The following is an 18295-nucleotide window of genomic DNA, read 5'->3' on the forward strand; positions in this document are numbered from 1 at the left end:
TGTTCACTCACACATAGACAGACACACACACTCACACACACTATTGCACTCTTCTGCAGATGTATCAAATATAACGAATTATGGCCATGACGTGTAACCATAGCAGTTTGTAATTATCGGGCGCATATTTATTTGCCCAACGACTTTGGTCCACACAAATACCAAATTATTTGCACTGCACACACAGACAAGCTATGTATATGTGTGTATGAGTGTGTGTGCGAGTGTGTGTGTGTGTGTGTGTACATGTCTCTGTATAATGTCTAGTTCGAATTTTTGCTTCTGTTATTTGAGTGATTTGCGGTCGAGCACTGAGAAAAGTAATTTAAAAGTGTGACTCGACTCGATGATAACCTTTAACCCATAAACATTATTAAATTTATTCTTTAAACTTGTCAAAAAATATAGAAAATAGGTAGTGTGAAAATTTACTTTTTAGAGTGAATATTATAAATGATCTCTATCAAATTTTCAAAATATTGCATACACAAATTTAAAGTTTTATGCCTAGAATCTAGTTATCACAAAATTGTTATAAAGAAGAAATAAATTCTAATTGAAAATACAAATTTTAATTTTCCTTTTTCTCCCATCATAATATGTGGAACTTTATAAACTTCTCAAGTTTTTCTCTTTGCATTTAACAGTTATAATATTATTTCTCAGATATGTTATAGCTAATTATAACAATAAATGTTGTTATGAAGATGTAAATTCTAATTGAAAATATATTTTCCTACTTCCTCCATCAACATTTGTTAAACTTTATAAATTTCTCAAGTCTTTTTGCTTTTTCTATTTCTTCCAAAATAATTAATTAAACTTTATAATGTATGTATTTTTGTTTTGAATTGTTATGATATTATTTCTCAGAAAATTTTAGAAGGCGATGAAAAGTGTGAAATAAAATTGGAATTCAATTCACTTTAGACTCTTAAATCTTTTTAAAGTATATTGTCAAAATCCAATTTATTCTTAATTTTTAGCTGAATTATAATGGACTACTTCATTACTTTAATTTTGGTGCAGGGTATATTTTATTTATTTATATTTTCCATTAGGATTTTGTAGTTGGTCAGCTTTGCCCATTATTACTGTCAATATGCTAGGGAAATAAATAATGCTTTCTAACAAGCAGAAAATGAAATATAATTTGATAATGTTGAGAATCAAATATGAAATTATAGTGTCATACTATATATATTGCACATATTTAATTGTTGTGCTATTAGTAATCACAGTGTTGTTGACTGTACTCTGTATCTGTGTCTCTTTGTCGATGTCTGTTGTCAATTATCAACGTCATCATCGCATGCTCCATTACACCCTAACGAATTGTGGAGTCTCTTTCTCTCTTGGCTTTGGCTTTGGCTAGCGGCAAGTGTTTCTCTTTCATACAGCGTGTCAGGGTCTCTTTCACACCGCTGCCAATCAGTCGTCAGCTCGATAGCCACAAAGCTTGATGTCGAGATGATGATGAGGAGAGAGAGGTGCAGGTGAAGCAGTAGGCGGCGATTTCCCTACTCTACTCCCTTTCCCGCATTTTCATAGAGTCTCGCGCCGATAACTGGCGAACTACGCCGCAACCTCTAATAGGCAACGCATCCGCCACAGAAACCCGGGACAGTGACCAGACTCAGATGTTGTTGTTGTTGTGCCTTTGCTGTGCGTGACATTAATCAAGCCTAGACCAAAGTCCCACATGCCACTGCCACCTGCAACATCATCAGCATCATCATCATCGTCATGTGCAGCTCGCTGGGGTGGCCGAAAAATCATTGTAGACATTTGTAATTAGAATTGATAGCAAAAGCAAAGCAGTGCGGCCAGGGGAGCAGATTGGCAGCCAAGTGAAGGGGGAAAGAGGGGAGAGGGGAGAAGGGAGAGGGGAGAGCGAATCAAGTAACCCCATGACAATGCAAATGCCTCGTTGCTGAGGCTCCACTGTGGCTGCTGTCGTTAAACAAGTTTCCTACTGCAGCACGTCCATCATTTGTTAAAAGTTCTCTTCGTTTTTTGTTGGGAGGGGTGGCAGAGTGGGAGGACGGAGCTAACAAAATATCAGCACACGTCAATTGAATGCCATTTCACTTGGAGTATGACAGCTAACTGTGCTTCAGGCACTTTCACTCGATGAATGCGAGACAGCATTCGAGAGCGAGCTGCCAGGAATTGTGGGCCTCGACTTGGGCCTCGACTTTAGTTTCACTTTCGGCTCAAATGCTGTTGACATTTGTCCAGGCACACACACACACACACAAACGCTCACACTCACACTCACACACATGTCATGCCATGACAAGTGCAACTTGTGTGGGTGAGACATCAAACTAATTTTCCTGCTGTTTAGCAGTTTTGGGACGTGACACAAAAGTCCGCACTTGCCATCAGCCAAAACGACCCTTTGTCCATCTTGGACAACATTTGCTTCTAGCCACACACTCTTGTTGCTTTTCAACTGATTTGAAATCATTTTAACCCAAATTGCATACAATCGAGTTTGCCAGGCTGTCAACTAGCCGCCATATGAAAGAGAGGCAACTCAAAAGATAAACATCCTTATCTCTATCCCGTTCTCTTCCTTGTTTTGCAGATATGTTATTGAAATTGAATGTGTGAATAATGAAATTCTTCATTAACCTATGAATGGAGCTGTAGGCTTTAAAGTCTGGTAATTATTGAAGAAAAAATAGCAAAAAACGGAATTAAAAAAAAATTATTGATAATTATATCAAACAGAATAGTGTGAAATGAGTAAGACAACTACAGTCGAGTGTGCTTGACTGTAAGATACCCGTTACCCATTTTAAATAAAAGCAAAAATATTAAAATATATCACATGTTTAGTATATTGATATATTACTACATTCAAAATATATATACCAGATTGGCAGACAAAGCTACTAAGATAATAATAATTGGACATTTTTTCTCATTATCCGTTATCCATTTTAAATAAATCCAAAAATATTAAAATATATCACATGTTTGGTATATTTATATATATTTCTACATTACAAATATACCATATAGTTCAAAATATACCAGATTGACAGACAAAGCTACTGAGATAATAATAATTAGGCGTTTTTTCTCATACAAAAAAGTTTCTCAAAGAACTTTCGATCTGAATGCAACAAAATTTTCAGAAATCACAAATTAGGTATAGAGTAAGGTATTTTCATTCACATATTTAGCATAATTATAAGATTATAAGAAAAGAATCTAATTTATGTACTTAATACTTAAATATCATAATTCATAATTCAATAAAATCATAATTCAATTGTAGTATTAACTGTTTAAATAAGGAGTTACGTACATATGTACATATTTATTTTTTATAATTAAACTAATCTAAATACATCCCGAAGTGTAAAATCAGTTTTGAATATCATAATTAAAATATAGTGCGTCATTTAAGTCTTGCTTTAATGTATACAAAAAAAATCGACAGTTGTAACACACTTTTTCCAATTAACACAAAATGCAATTGACAAAAAAATATGAACGCTTGCAAATGGAACTTAATCCATAAGCCGGCTTCATTAACCGCATAATTATGAGCTGCGACCAGAAAATTTGCTGGCCACAAATAAGGACTGGTTTTAACTACGTGCTCGCTGGCAATAAGGAAATTGTGGCCAACAAATTTACCGCTAAATCAAAAATAATAAAAACGGGGGAAACACAAAAAATAAAATAAAATGTAATTCAATTAATTTGTGTGTTGTGTTTTGCTTCTTTCTTTTTTTTGTGGGTCGCTGGGTCAGGTGCGAGTGGAAGTAACTTAAGTCAGGTGTGTGTGTGTGTGTGTTGCCTTCATTTTTCACTTGGCATTCACTCAGTCATTCATTACATTCATTCATTCATTTATTCATTCATTCGCCGCGGAGCCACTTCATTTGCATTTTGGCAAAACAACGCGAAATCAACAGCAACAAACAAAATACAAAACAAAATAAAAACCTTGCCCCGTTGTAACCCCCATTTAGAATTTGCGTGTTTTTATTTTCTTCTTGTTGTTGCACAATGTTGTAGCTGTTGTTGTTGTTGTTGCACGTTTGGAGTTGCTGCCCGTTTTGTTGCCAAATGTGACAATCGTGTCACGTACGCAATGTTCTGGAAGATTGAACGTTACGTTTGTCGCGTTTAAAATGAGTTTTTTTCCTCTGAATTTGATTTTGATTGTTTGGTCCCGGACATGGGTCCCGACACCCTCCCCCTGAAACATCCTCGACCACCCCGACCACCCCCGCGCAATTTGGCTGCTGTGATTTGTCGCCATCGTCAATCGCCACATGCAGCAAATTATTTGGCATCAGCAAAAAGTAACAAATTTTTTGTTCTTTTTAATTTTAGGCTGAATGTTCACAACGATTTTTACCAGCCAATATTCCCGACTCCGGCATTCATTACGCCTCCTCCCCCTCCCCTAAGTTCTCCGCCCTCTCGTTTTCTTCATCGTTTTTTCAACTGTCGGTGCGTGCAAAAACTTTTAAAATATTTTTTGCTATGATTTGTGATTTCTGTTTGCTGCTTGCCACAGGTGCAACGTCCATGTGTATTGAGGAGGAGTCACACAGCTTTCACTTGTCTGACTTTTGGGCCCATCAATTGAGATTGCAGCTAGTGCATAAATTCTTTAAATTGTTGTGTATTTTTCAATCAATATTTATTCATATTAAAAATTAAAATATGAAGCTTAAATTGTGGAGATAATTTGTGTTAAGTGGCTACAGGATTTTATTATTTTTTTATTTAAAGTAAAATGTTTTCTAATAAACATTTATTATGGAATGAGAAATATAAAGTTATAATTGTGAGAATTTTGTCATCACATTTTGGTTCATCAAACTTAAAGTTAGTATTTTGAGTTCGTATTTATTCATTTTAAAAATTCTAACTTGTCAAAATTAATTTTGCTCATTTGCTCTTGATTTTTTGTTTTAATAATTTATACATTTTAACTTAAATATTTGCAATTAAATATTTATAAACAAAATATAAATATAAAGTTATACCTAATTTATTAAGTTCCTATTGTTCATCACATTTTGTGTCATCAATTTTCATTTAGTGTTATTATGTATTTAATTTTTATTTATTCACTTAAAATATTATAATTAAAATTGAACTTGTTTAAATTATTTTATACCGCTTTGTGTCAATAATCTTTATATGTTTTAAAAACCTAATAAAGTTCCTACTTATTATTTTCATAATATTCATTCAATTTAAATATTTAATATGACTCTTTGAAATCAGTTTTGATGGTTTTTATAATAAGCCAGATATTTTGTAATATACATCAATTTATACAAAATTTAAATATAAGATTAAACTTTTTTGAATATTTTTCCAAAAGTTGCAATTGTTTTTGGCACACCTTTTAAATATTTTAAAAATAATTTAATATTTTTTAAATAACACTTTATAATGAAAAGTGTTATATTTCACCTTTTGAATTATATTCATATTGATAAGTACCTAATTCAAAAATTGTTTGCCATTTTGAAATATGAACACCATTTAGTTTATCAGCTATAATACTTGGCTTCAATTAGTTAACAAGCTTCAATTTGCAATCACCAAAGTCACATTCTCCAGAAATTGCAAACAATGCAAAATTGCACAAATACCAGTGAAATATTTTCAGTTGGTTTTCGGAGGCATGATTTATGAGCACAAAACGCAGTGCTTAATGTTAATCAATGTGCGTAAGTGAGGCTGACAGAGAAGATGTAAAATTGGTTGATGGCTGGATGATAATTGCAGCAGCCGCACACGTTTTGTAAAATGCAAATGTATTGTGACAGATGCTAATAGATATAGCCAGAAATTGAGAGTATGCTGCTGCACATACATACATAAATGCATCTCTATATGGATGTCAGTATGTTTATTTGGTTGGCAGCAAAAACCGCAAATTGCCATTAACGAAAATCTAATCATAACCGGAAATTAATTTGACAGGAATCTCATTAAATTTACAGCGTCTCTCTCTCTCTCTCTCTCTCTCTCTTGTAATTCAAGGACGGGCAACATCAGCTGCAGCAAGGACTTCATCCATCCATCCTCCCCTCTGTTCTACACTGTCTCCTCTTGAACCCTTTTGGCAATCATTTAAATCTGCACGCGTTGACATTGCAATGACTATTTGAGTAATACTCGGCATTTTCATTATAATACACAATTATTCGCATATATGTATCTAAAATGCATGCGCCTGTACAGTGTGTCCTCCGTATGATCAACTGCAGCTGTGCAGTCGCTCCTCACTCGTAATTTATATGTGATTTCGGGTATGCGCCATGCGTGGCTGAGCATTAGGCGCTTGCACATTTTGCACAGCACATAAATTAGCATAAAGAGCAGGTCAGCGTAGGGAGAGGAGAGTGAAGAGTGGAGAGTGAGCCACACTCTCTCTCTCTCTTTGGGGATGCCTTGCAGCGAGTACGTGACATTGAAACCAGCCAAGTGAAGAGTGGGTGAGAGTGAGACAGAGAGAGAAGTGGGAATAGCTGAAGCTGCATTGGTGCAGCTTTTGAATGCCAGACAGTTTTGTAATTTACAATAATTCAGCTTTAAAGCGTCGCCCTTTGCACCGTTCGCAGGGTGACTCATCAAGAGAGAGTGGAGAGGCGGGGAATAAAGCTTTTCGTGACAGCTGACAATTGTCAAATGTGTGTTTCTGTATTTTAATAGCAGGAAATTGCAGCTGATAAGGCAATCAGCTAACGAAATTGTTTATCAATTTTAGAAAATGCCAACATAGCTCCAAAATTGTCAACAAAAAGTTTAAACTATTCATTTAATCGTTGTGTTTTTTTTTCATTCGTAACACTTCCAGTTAAAGCTTTTAAAATATGGGACCAAAATTTACCACTTTCGAATTTGAAATTTTTATAAATATTGTAATAAAAAAAATAAACAACAAAAAATCAAAAAAACAAAATAAAAATTTAAATAGCTATATAAATATTAACAAATTTTTTATCAACAAAATTTTTGTTTTAGAAAATCCATTAATTTATTAAAATAAATTTAACTGCAAATTCTAACTAACATAAAATAATAATATTCAAAATGGCAACAAAGTAACAATTCTTTATTCCGATCTTATAAAAATTATAAAAGAAAAACTATAACTTTCAATTTAAAATGCACTTCGTAGTAAGAAACCGTAAACTTGTATTTAAAAAAAAAAATTATATATAAAAGAAAAACCAAAAGTTCCATTTCAATATATCCTTCTAAGTAAAAAATCGTAAAGTTTTATTTAAATAACATAAATTACATTCTGGCGAAATCTTGTAACTTTTTTACAGTTCATTAACAAATTTTAAAACATCTGATTTAAAATTCCTACTTGATTTATAGCTTGGAAAAGCTGTTTATAATGAGTGCACAACAAAAAAAGTATATTTTTAGAAATGAATTTTCCATATTTGCATTGAATGCAATGAGTGTGTATAATCATTAAAGAATAAACTCTCAATTAACCGAGCGTTAACTGGAAATTTCTACGTTAATGCATGTCACGACAAGCGATGAATAGAACAACTTATTTTCCGACTATTATTGTTTCGCATTTCAAGCAGAAAATCAACAACGCTCGCTCACGAGAAAACAAATTCAATAGAGATCTATTTAGCGTAGGCGATTAATCATTCGACCCAAAACAGTTGTTGCAACAATAATGAATAACAACGGCGCACTTGTAGAGATTTTTTTCAATATTTGAATAATTCATTTGAATACATTTTTTTATAACTAAAACAATTTGAATAAAAAACGCTTAATAAAAAAAAGAATAATACAAAAAAGCGGTGCTTTAAATTGTTATTTAAATGATAAGCGGCTTAAGGTATATTCCAGAAATTCCCTTGAACGTACAGTGAAGACACTTGTCAAAGAACAACAAGGAAAAATTAGGTTGGACTAAAATTTAATACAAATTTATAATTGAAGATGAATGAAGTAAAATTTATTCCAACTCTCATATTTTAATTAATCAATTAATCCACCAAAATGTTCACTTTAGCTAAGCAACACTGTAACTCAATCAAGCGACCAATCGCAATGTCCGCTCAGCCAACGAAAACAATCAGTTTTAATTGTTAAAAAAAATGTACAATGAAAAAAAAAGGAAAACAAATTAAAGTGACTATAAAAAATAGTAATAATAATTACACAAAAACACAAACACACACACACATATATGCATAAGTGTAAGTTTTAGTGCCATTCAGTTTACATTTATTCTCCAATTGCATTGTTGATAAACTCTGTCAATGTTTATTAATGCCATTCAGGCTTTGATTTTGCGACTGTGCCCATTTAATTGGCCACCAGTGTGGGCAACTTGTTTTCAGTTGAATCACTCAAAGTGACAGAAGATAATCCTCAGTTGAGAAGATAATAAAAAGAGTCAACAATTAAACATTTATCTCCCAGCTGGGGGTTAAAAGTTCTACGGGTATTTAAAATAGTCGACAAAACGTAAATTAAAAGCGAGAACTTTAAGTAGGAATAATACAGTATCGTTTTTTTTTAAGTAACTTATTCGTTTTTAATGAGACTTTAACTCAAAGTATTTTAGTATTTTGTCTCTCAGCATTAACCTAATTAAATGTCTCTCGGAAATTGTCAACCGAAAAGCTGTTGTCATAAATCTCTGATGCAATTACTATAAATAATTATTGCAACTAATAACTTTTCTATATTTAAAACACAGACAAAAAGTGTCATTCTACGTGTTGAACAATTCGGAAACTAAGCCTCAAGCTAATTGGCCGCAATTCGCAGAAAATATATATTTACGGACAGACAATAAATATAAATATAAATGTGATGAATACTAAACAAATTGCGACACATTCAAAATAAATAAAGTGCAGGCAATGTAAATACTAAAATTCATAATATAATTATAAACCGATTTATTATTTATTGTCAAGTGGCGGCAACGAATTTTTTAGTTCAAAATACTTTCATGATTTATATGCATTTTATTGCAACAATTTGTCCAACATGCAGTTGCAATTTGTTCAATCCCTCCCCTCCGCTCCCCTCTTATTCTATATATATTTCCATGAAAGAGGCCTTAAACACGAATTATGGCCACAATTAACCCAATTGCAATGGCCCTGGCAGTTGTTTGTTGGCAGTGGACGTTGCTCATAAAGTGAAATGCCATAAATGTGTTGTCAAAAACAGGGAAGCGCGAAAAGAAATTGCTTAAGAAAGAATTTCGCTGGCAATCTCGAGAACAATTGCAGTCGACAAATTGCAACAACATCAACCAGAATCAGGCCAACATAAATAAGAAAATAAAATAAATGCAGCACAAGAAAAAAAAATAATAATAATAATAAAAAGAAATTGCATTTCTCCAGAATTGAGTTCGTTAAACTGACGAATGTTTTCTTCTCTTTTTTTTTGGACAAACATGCAAAACTTATTATTCCAGCAACAAGTTGATCTTTAATCTAATCAAAGATCAAGAAAACAACTTGAGTTGGGATCTCAATGTAAGCAACATTTTTTAGTTCACTTGATTTCTTTAGTTTTTGGGCAAACATGAAACAAACATTAAATTAATATTCCAGCCTCAAGTTGATCTTTAAGCTAATCAAATTTCAAGAAATCAATCTGATGTCAAGGAAAAATTTGTTAGTTTCCTTCTTTAGTGTTGCTTTATATGATTCGAAATTTATTTATAAAGCTAAAAACTATCAACATAATCTTAATTACTAAGATTCTTAATATTTAAATGACTCATTTAATTGACTCCCAGACTCTTGAATTTTCAGAGTAAAAAAGTAGATAAAATTTGAATTAATATACAGCACTTAACTTAAGATAAGGCTTAGCTTCACATAGTTTTGAAATTGATATTCCAAATCGCAAAATAAGATCATTAAAACCAAAATATTTTCAAACAAATCAAATACTTTCGTATTGCAAACTAATAAATGCCTAGTAGATATTTAATCTAATCAAAGATTTAGCAAACAGCTTGACTTAAAAATAAATTTTCTTTAGTTCACTTTTTTATTTAGTATTGTTTTCTATGATTCAAAATTTATTTATAAAAAAAAACTAATTTAATATAAACTTAATTGGTAAGATTCTTAATATTCATATTTACTACTGAGTCACCGATTTATAAATTTTCACTTTATGATCCATAAAAAACACAGCTGAAATTTTACTTAATACTGATATTAAGTTAAGATTTGGTTTCATATTCCAAACCATAAAATAATATCATTAAAAGTAAAGATATTTTGAAACAAATCAGACACATACTTATAAAATATTAATTGTTGATTAAAAACAAAATATTTTCTAACAAATCAGACTTTTTCTTATTACAAAATAATAAGTATTGATAGCTCATTTATATTGTGTAATATTTATAACCTTTCCAGACACAAAACTCGCTGTTTATTTTACTAGACAACATTCAACCTGTTATCAGCAATCAGAACTGGTTATTCCCAGAATAAATCTTTAATCTTATATATAGAATATACAAACAAATCGTATAATATTTGCAATTCATATATATTTCTTTGTCAGGGACTGAATATATTGTCTGTTCTCTATCAATATAGCTACCCAATGCCAAATATTAAAGCAACGTTTAGAAAAAAAAAGTAAATGATAAAAAAAAAGTCTCGTTTGTCCATCGGAATTATGCATAAAATTTGCATATTTCTCTGGTAAATGATTTGACTGCTGCAAATTTGACAACTTCAAGTGGCAGTGGCAGCTGCTCTCCCCCCTCCGTCCTCCCCTGCTCAGCTGTATATCTCTCCCCCGCTGTCTGTTGACTGCACCCAATTCAGCGTCTTCAACTTCAGCTGCTGCAATTTATGCATTCAAGTGGCAGCCAAAGGCAGGCAACAGCAGCATCAACGACAACGATGATGAGGCAACAGAGCAACAGCAACAACAACAGCAACAGCGTTGTATCTTGTATCTGGCATCTCGACAGTATCTGCAGGATGCATTTTGCAGTTTGCTGATTGTCAAGTGCGTGCGCTCGACAATCCTGTTTCCCTCTCTCTTCTCTCTTCTCTTTTCTGTTCTCTTCTGTTGTTATCAAAAGCGGGCATCATTATGCCGCACAAATTACAAACACAATGTGAAGTTCTTTTTATGTTCCGTCTCCCTTTTTTTTAATTTAGGTCTCAGCTTTATCAATTTGCATTGTTGATGTGAGGGTTAAAAAGGTGCTCGACATCAGTGACATTATTAATTTGAAATTCCAAAGATCATTAAGCACTAGGAAATGTTTTTACTATTTGTTTTACATACATATTTATTTATTTTATTCGATTTCTGAGTAAAAAACCACTTGAAACTTGTTTTGAGTGCTTTTTGATTTTAGCGATCATCGGCAAGAGTTTTAAAAGAAACTTTTTTATAAGAAAAACGATTAAATTTTATATTTAAAAGATTGCATTTTTTATGATTGAATATTAAGTCAACTTTTTGTACAAAATAAAGAATCAATCGTAGTCAATCACTGTCACTTTTTCTGCTGAGAGAACTTGTAGCTTATTGCGCATTGCTTTGCAGGGAAATTCCCCAGCAATCTATCTCATTGATCATCTAAAAGTCACTTCATATTTGAGTGTTGATCACATAGATGCGCTTAAAAACAAAACAATCATCTATCAAAGGCATAACTTGCTATGTCGTCTTCAAATAAAGTTGAATTCTTAGAAAATCATATGTTTCACTAGCTAATCAAATCGAATTATAATGCATACCAACTAAATTCCATTCGAACTGTGGTTAAATCGATTTAAGAAACTCACCTGGCAGCGTGAAAACGCCGTTTGCAGCCAACGCGATCAGGAGAACAGCAAAAAGCAGCTTCATCTTATTTCACACACTGTTTTCTTTGTGGTTTTGAAATGTATATTTGTGTTGAACAAAGATTCAAAAATTTATTTATTTAGAATAGACACAAAACACTTGCGGCAATTCGTTTGATTCGTTATGGGGCAACCGGCAAAAGTTTCCGATTCTCAGTTTCTGTTCTGTATCGTGAGACAAACAATAGTCAAATGCGCTTAAATGCTTTGAGGAAGCGGCAAATAAACAGCGAACAGTATCAGCAACAGCAACAGCAAAATCACTGAGTAAAAAGCCAACTAAAAACAAAACAAGCTGAGCAACAGATTGAGCGATAGTTGAATGCGAGAATATGCAAGAGAATGGGGCGAGCGTCACTCTCATCATCATCGTGCTCAATTAGTTGAAGACCTGCTGAGTGAGGTTGCTATAAATAAATGACAAGTCTGTATTGAATATAAACCAGGGGAGAGATTGACATTACACACACACACAAAGCTTAAGCTGAGCTATGATATACCCTTAAAGCAGAGAGAGAGAGAGAACGAACTAGACATGTTTTGTCTGGACGCCAGTGTAAGGCAATGAACGGCGGCATATGCGGCGAATGCGCAATTTTTTTGCTGCTCGTATTAGTTTTGTGCCCCTTTTTGCCTCGCTCATTTGCGGGTTAATCAATTGTCATTTATGCTTCGTTAGCTGCACGTTTTATTCGCTGTTTTGTTTTGGTTTTGCTTTTGCTTTTGAGTGTTAGCCTCAATTGTCGCAGCAAGGAATTATGTCAATTTGTTGATGGCTAAATAATCAGTTGTTTGGCTGTTGTTGTTGTTGTTATTTTTGCATGAGTGACTTGCGAGTTCAAGGTCATTATTTTGTTTTCATTATAATTAAATATGTTGCTTATTAAATTTTGTATGCAACATTTTAATTAATTGAATCTTTATAGGCATCTGATTTTTAAGTACACTCCCAGCTTGAACTTTGCCAATTTCTAGCTAAATTGTCTTTAGAGATCGCTATCCCTGATTACACACTATTCTCTGTATTTTAATTAATCGCTTTCGTTAACATTTAGAGTTCGGTTTCCAGCTTGCATAAGTAGTTCCACGTAATTTCTGCTAACGTAATAAAGAAAAATGTTTTGAAAAACGCTTTTCTTGGGTATGTAATTAACTGTTGCATATGATTAAATGATTTCGATAGATCACGATTCAAATCACGATTTAGTAATACCGATAAAAGCTTCACATTAGTAATTAACTTTGCTAATATAATTCTAACGCATAGTTTGTAAATACTCGTTGCTCAATTTATAATTCTGTATTCTGAAAAATTTACAGATTTATTTATTTTATATAATTTAGTTTTTGTTATATGTAAATTGATTATTTATTTCTTTGAATATTAAACAAGATTTGAGTACACAATTTTTTGAATAATATTCTTTTCAGCAACTCTCATGATCACATTTGATAATAATGTATACTACTCTTCACATATTTTAAATATATTTTCTTCTAATTTTACATTGGTGTATTTTTAAATGTTTCAAAACTGAATTTCACCATTTAAATTGCATCACTTATTATTTATTTTAATTTTTTAAATTTTCTGTAGTGGGGATTGTATTCTGTAATATATTGTTATTTTTATATTTTAATTCTTATAGAAATTATAATTTAATTCTATACAGAATATCGGTTAAAAATACATTTCTGCATTTATGTATGATATTTAATAACTTGTTTGTTTATTGCCACACGCGCGCTATCGCCATCGTTTATTATTATAAACATTCGTTGTTTACTTTAATATTAAATTTTCACTTTCACGAATAAACTTGAGAATTTCAAGGCGATAGACTAAACATCTTTATGTTTATTTATTGTGTTCATCAAAGATCAAGCGGATATGGTAAAAGCATTAAAAACACAAGAAAATTTGCAAATATCTTTTTACGCTTATTTTCGCAGCAGTCGTCGTCGTTGTTGTTGTTGTTGTTGTTGATTTGTTGTTGCTTGCGCGATCGTTTAGGTCGCGTCTGTCGGCTTATGTGTTAAATTTCGGACTAACCGTTGCGTACAAAATTTGGCGTCATTTATACCAAGGCACGCAGCTCCTCACACACATGCAAACACACGCACACAGCTGCGCACACAAAGAACAGCAGAACAGCAACAAGTGAGTGCGAGCGAGCGAGCGCGATCATGTGTGCGACGCAGAGAGCGAGAGAGAGTTGCTTAAAGAATGGCGACGAATGCAACGGCACGACAAATGCGTATGATGGGGAGAGGTAGGCAGGAATTGGGTAGCACTGGATTTAAAAAGTGAATGTCTATCCCTTGACCAAGGCTTTGGAAGTCACATTTCCAATTACGCATGCAAAGCAGATCGCCAAAGTCGACGCACGCCAAGCAAAAACGTTCGCAGTGTGCCAAATGAAGAAGCAAAGCAACGTATCGAACAACTGGAATCTAGTCCAACATTCCAGTTGAGTATCTGATTGGAAGTTACCCTAGCAAACTATTCTTGAGGGCAGAACAAAAGCTGAGCTTGCCTTGCATTTAGCTATTCTCTTTTTTTTTGTTTTGTTTTCTTCTTAGTGAGCAGAAATCATAGTATTGACAGCGATCTCTTCCATTTCACATTCTGCTCATGCTTCACACATGTTAATGCGTTCGCGTGTTTGTGTGTGTGTAGCCGCCAACCGGATTCCCATTTAACTGCACTTTGTTGTGCTTTATTTTGTACCGGTTCAACTCGCACATTGCCTTAAGTGTGAAAAGCATTTAAAATTGTAAAATGTTTTAACCATTTTAAGTAGAGTTCTTTTTGTTTTTTTTATTTTGGCGGGTATTTCAACAACATTCCTGCGGCTGCAGATGATAAAAAATTCCAACGAAATGGGCAACGAAGGTCAGCAGCAGATCATTGAATCAGATCAATTGAATCTGTTCGATGTAAAAATCGATGCTTCTCATCACTTGCTCTCTCTCGCTCACTCTTTCTCTTAATGATTCAATTTCTCACAACCAACAGCTGTCATGTATTTTTGTGGTTAAATATAGCTGAAATCTCATCGCTGCTGATGTCGCCCACATACAGACAGCTAGCACTTGATGTGCTCTTGACCCTGACACTGTTCAACTTGGAAAAACACTTGCATCAACGAAAATATGTCAATTTATATTCGACGGAAGACATTAAACAGTTTTTCGCTGAATTTTCCGCGCTAAATCTAAAGCGACATCTGCAGGCGTTCGTTAGAACGTGTCTGTGGCGCCATCTATGTCATAAGAATTCTGTCGTCTGAGCGATATTTGCATATCGATAACGAATTTTTTCGTTGCTTTTAAAAAAAAATATATGCAATTTTAAATATTTATTAAATTTGTTTGATATAGTAGTAAATTGACACAAATACAAATCTCCATACATATGTATGTTGTATGTTATGCTGCACGATAACAACAAAACAAAGCAACCCTGTGTTGTCCTGGCAACGGTTTTGTTTTGATTGTCATGCTCACTTTTGTTTATGAAACGCAAAGCTAAACTTCAAAGATAGAATTTGTTGCAATAAATATGTTTCGTCGCGGTAAATTGTCGTTTTTGAATACAAAGGATGATCGCATTAAAATTATTAATGAGCGCGTTAATTTGACGGAACGACATCTCATGGAAATGTGCTCTGCATTTTCTTTGCTAACGAGAAAAATGGCCAAGTAAGTGAAGCAAATTAATGTGTCAATTGTTATTAATGGGAACATTAAATAGATATCGCGATGCACACGATGAACTGGCCAAGCACATTAAGAACTATGCCGACGACGAGGAGATCAACGAAAGTCTCTGCAATGGCTTAAAGAGTTTCACCAATGCGGTGACCATAACTGGCGATTATCTTGATATCAATGTGCATCGCATGGAGCTGAAGGTGCGTGCTAACGCCATCTGTTGACATGCGTGCGATACGCATTGTGTGGCGTCATCTATGAACAAAAGAATGTCTGGCGTTTATGTGCTAGCGAAAGAATGGCGCCAATATTTAAACACTTTTAATTTTCTCCCACAGATTGTCAATGAGCTGGCGCACTTCGAGCAGCTGTGCAAGTCTACACGCGATAATCTGCGCTTGGCTGTAATCGCCCGGGATAAAGAGGTGCTCAGCCAGCGACAAATGCTCGAGCTGAAGTCCAAATTTGCCGCTAATAATGTAAATTAACCAAATATCTATTGCGCATTATTAAAACTCTTGCCAATCCTTTAGAGCGCTGCGGACTCAGAGCTATTCAAGGCGAAGCTGGAAGTGCAACGCACCAACAAGGACATCGATGAGATCATTGGCAACTTTGAACAGCGCAAACTGCACGATGTCAAACAAATTCTCAGCGATTTCATTCTTATCTCAATGAAGCAACACACTAAAGCACTTGAAGTGCTCAGCGCCAGCTACTACGATATCTGTAGCATAGATGAGCGCGACGATTTCTTGGAATTCCAGAAACTCATGAAGTCCAAGGAGGAGCCCAGCGCTCGCAAAGCATCGCTAAAGAAAGGATTGCGTTCACAGTCGATGGACAGCTTGGATCGTGAGCATTTAAAAAGTCCTCTGAAGCGGCATCAGAAATTGTCCAGGAGCAGCAAGAATCTGTCGGGAGGCGGCATCACAGGTCATGGCAGCAAGCCAGAGCAAAGTGAGGAGGACGAGGAGGATGATGACGAGGAAGACGAAGACGAAGAGGCGGTAAATAAAAATACTTTGCTCACAAAATCCATTTTTATATAACATATAATATTTATTAGACCGAGCAGAGTGCCGAGGAGGAGGATGATGAGGAGGAAGAAGAGGGCAGTGGCAGTGCCTCGGAGCAGGAGACGCCACTCTCCACAGGCAGAGAGAATGTGTTTGGTGCCAAGTTGCGTGGCGGCAAAGACTCCATGACCAGTGGCTCCTCAACCAACGCAGCAGCAACGCCCCTTAAACCTATTCGGCAGAGTGTCAAACATCCATTCAAAGCTGTGGCTGCCACACATGTAAGATTGCAAAAGCAATTCCATGTGCCACAAAACTAGAACACTAGAACAACAATTTGCATATTCATCGCTCCCCACACTCCCTCTCTCACCAAACATTATTTATCCACAATAAACAAAAATATGAATATTGATATTAATGCATAAACCAATCAGGTGGAAAAGCGCTCGAATCGCGCACCCTCCTACTCCCCAACCCCCTCATCGTCACCACCCTTAAAGACGTCGTTCAGGAAGGCAGCAGCTGGAGGAGGAGGAGGAGCAGGTGCAACTGGAGCTGGAGGTCGTGGCATGGCAACCGTTGTTGAATCGAAGCGCATTTAAAAGTCTAATGATTGCAGTTTGACAGCCATCAATACAGTTTGAGAGTTGCAACCATTCAAAAATAACAACTTTGATGTGTGTGTGTACAATCTTCTCAATAGTTTAATTTGTATTAAAAACAAAACTAATCGAAAACAATCGTTTTATGAAATGCACTTAAATTAAGTTTTTCTTTTGTTTTCATTTTTTTCTTGACAACTTAAAACTATGCAAAAAATGAGCAAAATGAGTGTGTGTATACAGTTTGAGAGCAATTGCAATTGTAGTGCATCGAAATTGTCTAGTTTAAAGTGCGTGTGTGTGTATGAGTGAGGGGGTGTTCGATGTATATGCGTGTGTGTGGGATGCCATCATTATGATTTATGGGCGTGGCTAGCGCTTCAACGTTTTTTTTTGGCGTTATCCCTGGCTTCAGTTTCAGGTTGCGACATTTAGCGAATTTCATTTCTCGGGTCCCGGCCCCTCGACGCCCGCCTGATTCATCAGATCGGCGATGCTCTTCTCCAAGTCATCGATGCGATTGCCCATATCATCGATACGTGTGATTATCTGATCCGACATCGTCTGGAATTTGTCTTGCACATTCTGCAAAAGATTTTGTACCTGATAAGAGGAAGGGAAGGAGCGCCAGGAGGTACGGGGTGGGAAGGGAGTGTAGCGTTGTTGTATTCAGTTTTGTTCTACGTGTTTTTCATTTGGTTTGTTACTCACGTAAATGGTTAACTCCTGCATGTTCTTGGGATCCGCATTGCTGTTTAGCGAATAGTTCTGATCCAAGTCGCTGTCCATTTCGTTGCGCAAATCAGTCATCTTGCCGTCTTTGTTTGTAATTCGGTATAAAAATACAAAATACGATTATCTCGTCTTTATTTATTGTTTGTTCGGCCCTTTTTCACGTCTGTTTGCGTCGGCGGCTACAGCTGGACTGTGGTGGAGAAACATCGATGGTAGAGGAATATCGATGTATCGATTATTTTGAATAGCTTGTGCTTGGTAGCATTGTGGAGCAAGATATACTTTTTGGTATAAAAAGGTAACAGAGGGGTTTTTTGCTTGT

General features: G+C 34.8%; 3 protein-coding genes across 4 annotated transcripts in view; 1 reads left to right on the plus strand and 2 right to left on the minus strand.

Moving 5' to 3' along the window:
• LOC117563829 (uncharacterized) overlaps positions 1-12085 on the minus strand; it is a 22832-nt gene extending 10747 nt beyond the window's left edge. Inside the window, exon 1 of the mRNA XM_034242357.2 lies at positions 11838-12085. Within this exon, the coding sequence (XP_034098248.1) occupies positions 11838-11901 (64 nt within the window). The 5' untranslated portion in view covers positions 11902-12085. The remainder of the gene's footprint in view (positions 1-11837) is intronic.
• A 3327-nt stretch (positions 12086-15412) lies between these two features.
• On the plus strand, positions 15413-17385 carry LOC117565342 (CBY1-interacting BAR domain-containing protein homolog). 2 transcript variants are annotated; one of them, XM_052002567.1, is made up of 6 exons: positions 15413-15602; positions 15655-15814; positions 15953-16093; positions 16148-16624; positions 16684-16914; positions 17071-17385. In XM_052002567.1, exons 1-6 carry the CDS (start codon positions 15463-15465, stop codon positions 17236-17238), a joined length of 1317 nt encoding a protein of 438 aa, XP_051858527.1. In that variant the 5' UTR covers positions 15413-15462; the 3' UTR covers positions 17239-17385. The 2 variants fall into 2 exon arrangements, with proteins under 2 accessions (XP_051858527.1, XP_034100287.1); XM_034244396.2 differs by lacking the exon at positions 17071-17385 and having other exon boundaries at positions 16684-17042.
• On the minus strand, positions 17315-18171 carry LOC117565343 (heat shock factor-binding protein 1). The gene is made up of 2 exons (XM_034244397.2): positions 17950-18171; positions 17315-17841 (listed from the first exon to the last, which is right to left on the minus strand). Exons 1-2 carry the CDS (start codon positions 18046-18048, stop codon positions 17680-17682), a joined length of 261 nt encoding a protein of 86 aa, XP_034100288.1. The 5' UTR covers positions 18049-18171; the 3' UTR covers positions 17315-17679.
• Between the last annotated feature and the right edge of the window lie 124 nt (positions 18172-18295).

This window comes from Drosophila albomicans, chromosome 2L (assembly GCF_009650485.2).
Source record: "Drosophila albomicans strain 15112-1751.03 chromosome 2L, ASM965048v2, whole genome shotgun sequence".
In the NCBI taxonomy this organism is placed as follows: domain Eukaryota; kingdom Metazoa; phylum Arthropoda; class Insecta; order Diptera; family Drosophilidae; genus Drosophila; species Drosophila albomicans.

Bases quoted from the DNA above. Each gene is read 5' to 3' on its own strand.
- LOC117565342 (XM_052002567.1), top strand. From the start codon at position 15,463: ATGTTTCGTCGCGGTAAATTGTCGTTTTTGAATACAAAGGATGATCGC. The intron at 15,603-15,654 runs GTAAGTGAAGCA...AACATTAAATAG, and splicing joins CTAACGAGAAAAATGGCCAA to ATATCGCGATGCACACGATG. The intron at 16,915-17,070 runs GTAAGATTGCAA...TAAACCAATCAG, and splicing joins AAGCTGTGGCTGCCACACAT to GTGGAAAAGCGCTCGAATCG.
- LOC117565343 (XM_034244397.2), bottom strand. From the start codon at position 18,048: ATGACTGATTTGCGCAACGAAATGGACAGCGACTTGGATCAGAACTAT. The intron at 17,842-17,949 runs GTGAGTAACAAA...TCCTCTTATCAG, and splicing joins TGCAGGAGTTAACCATTTAC to GTACAAAATCTTTTGCAGAA.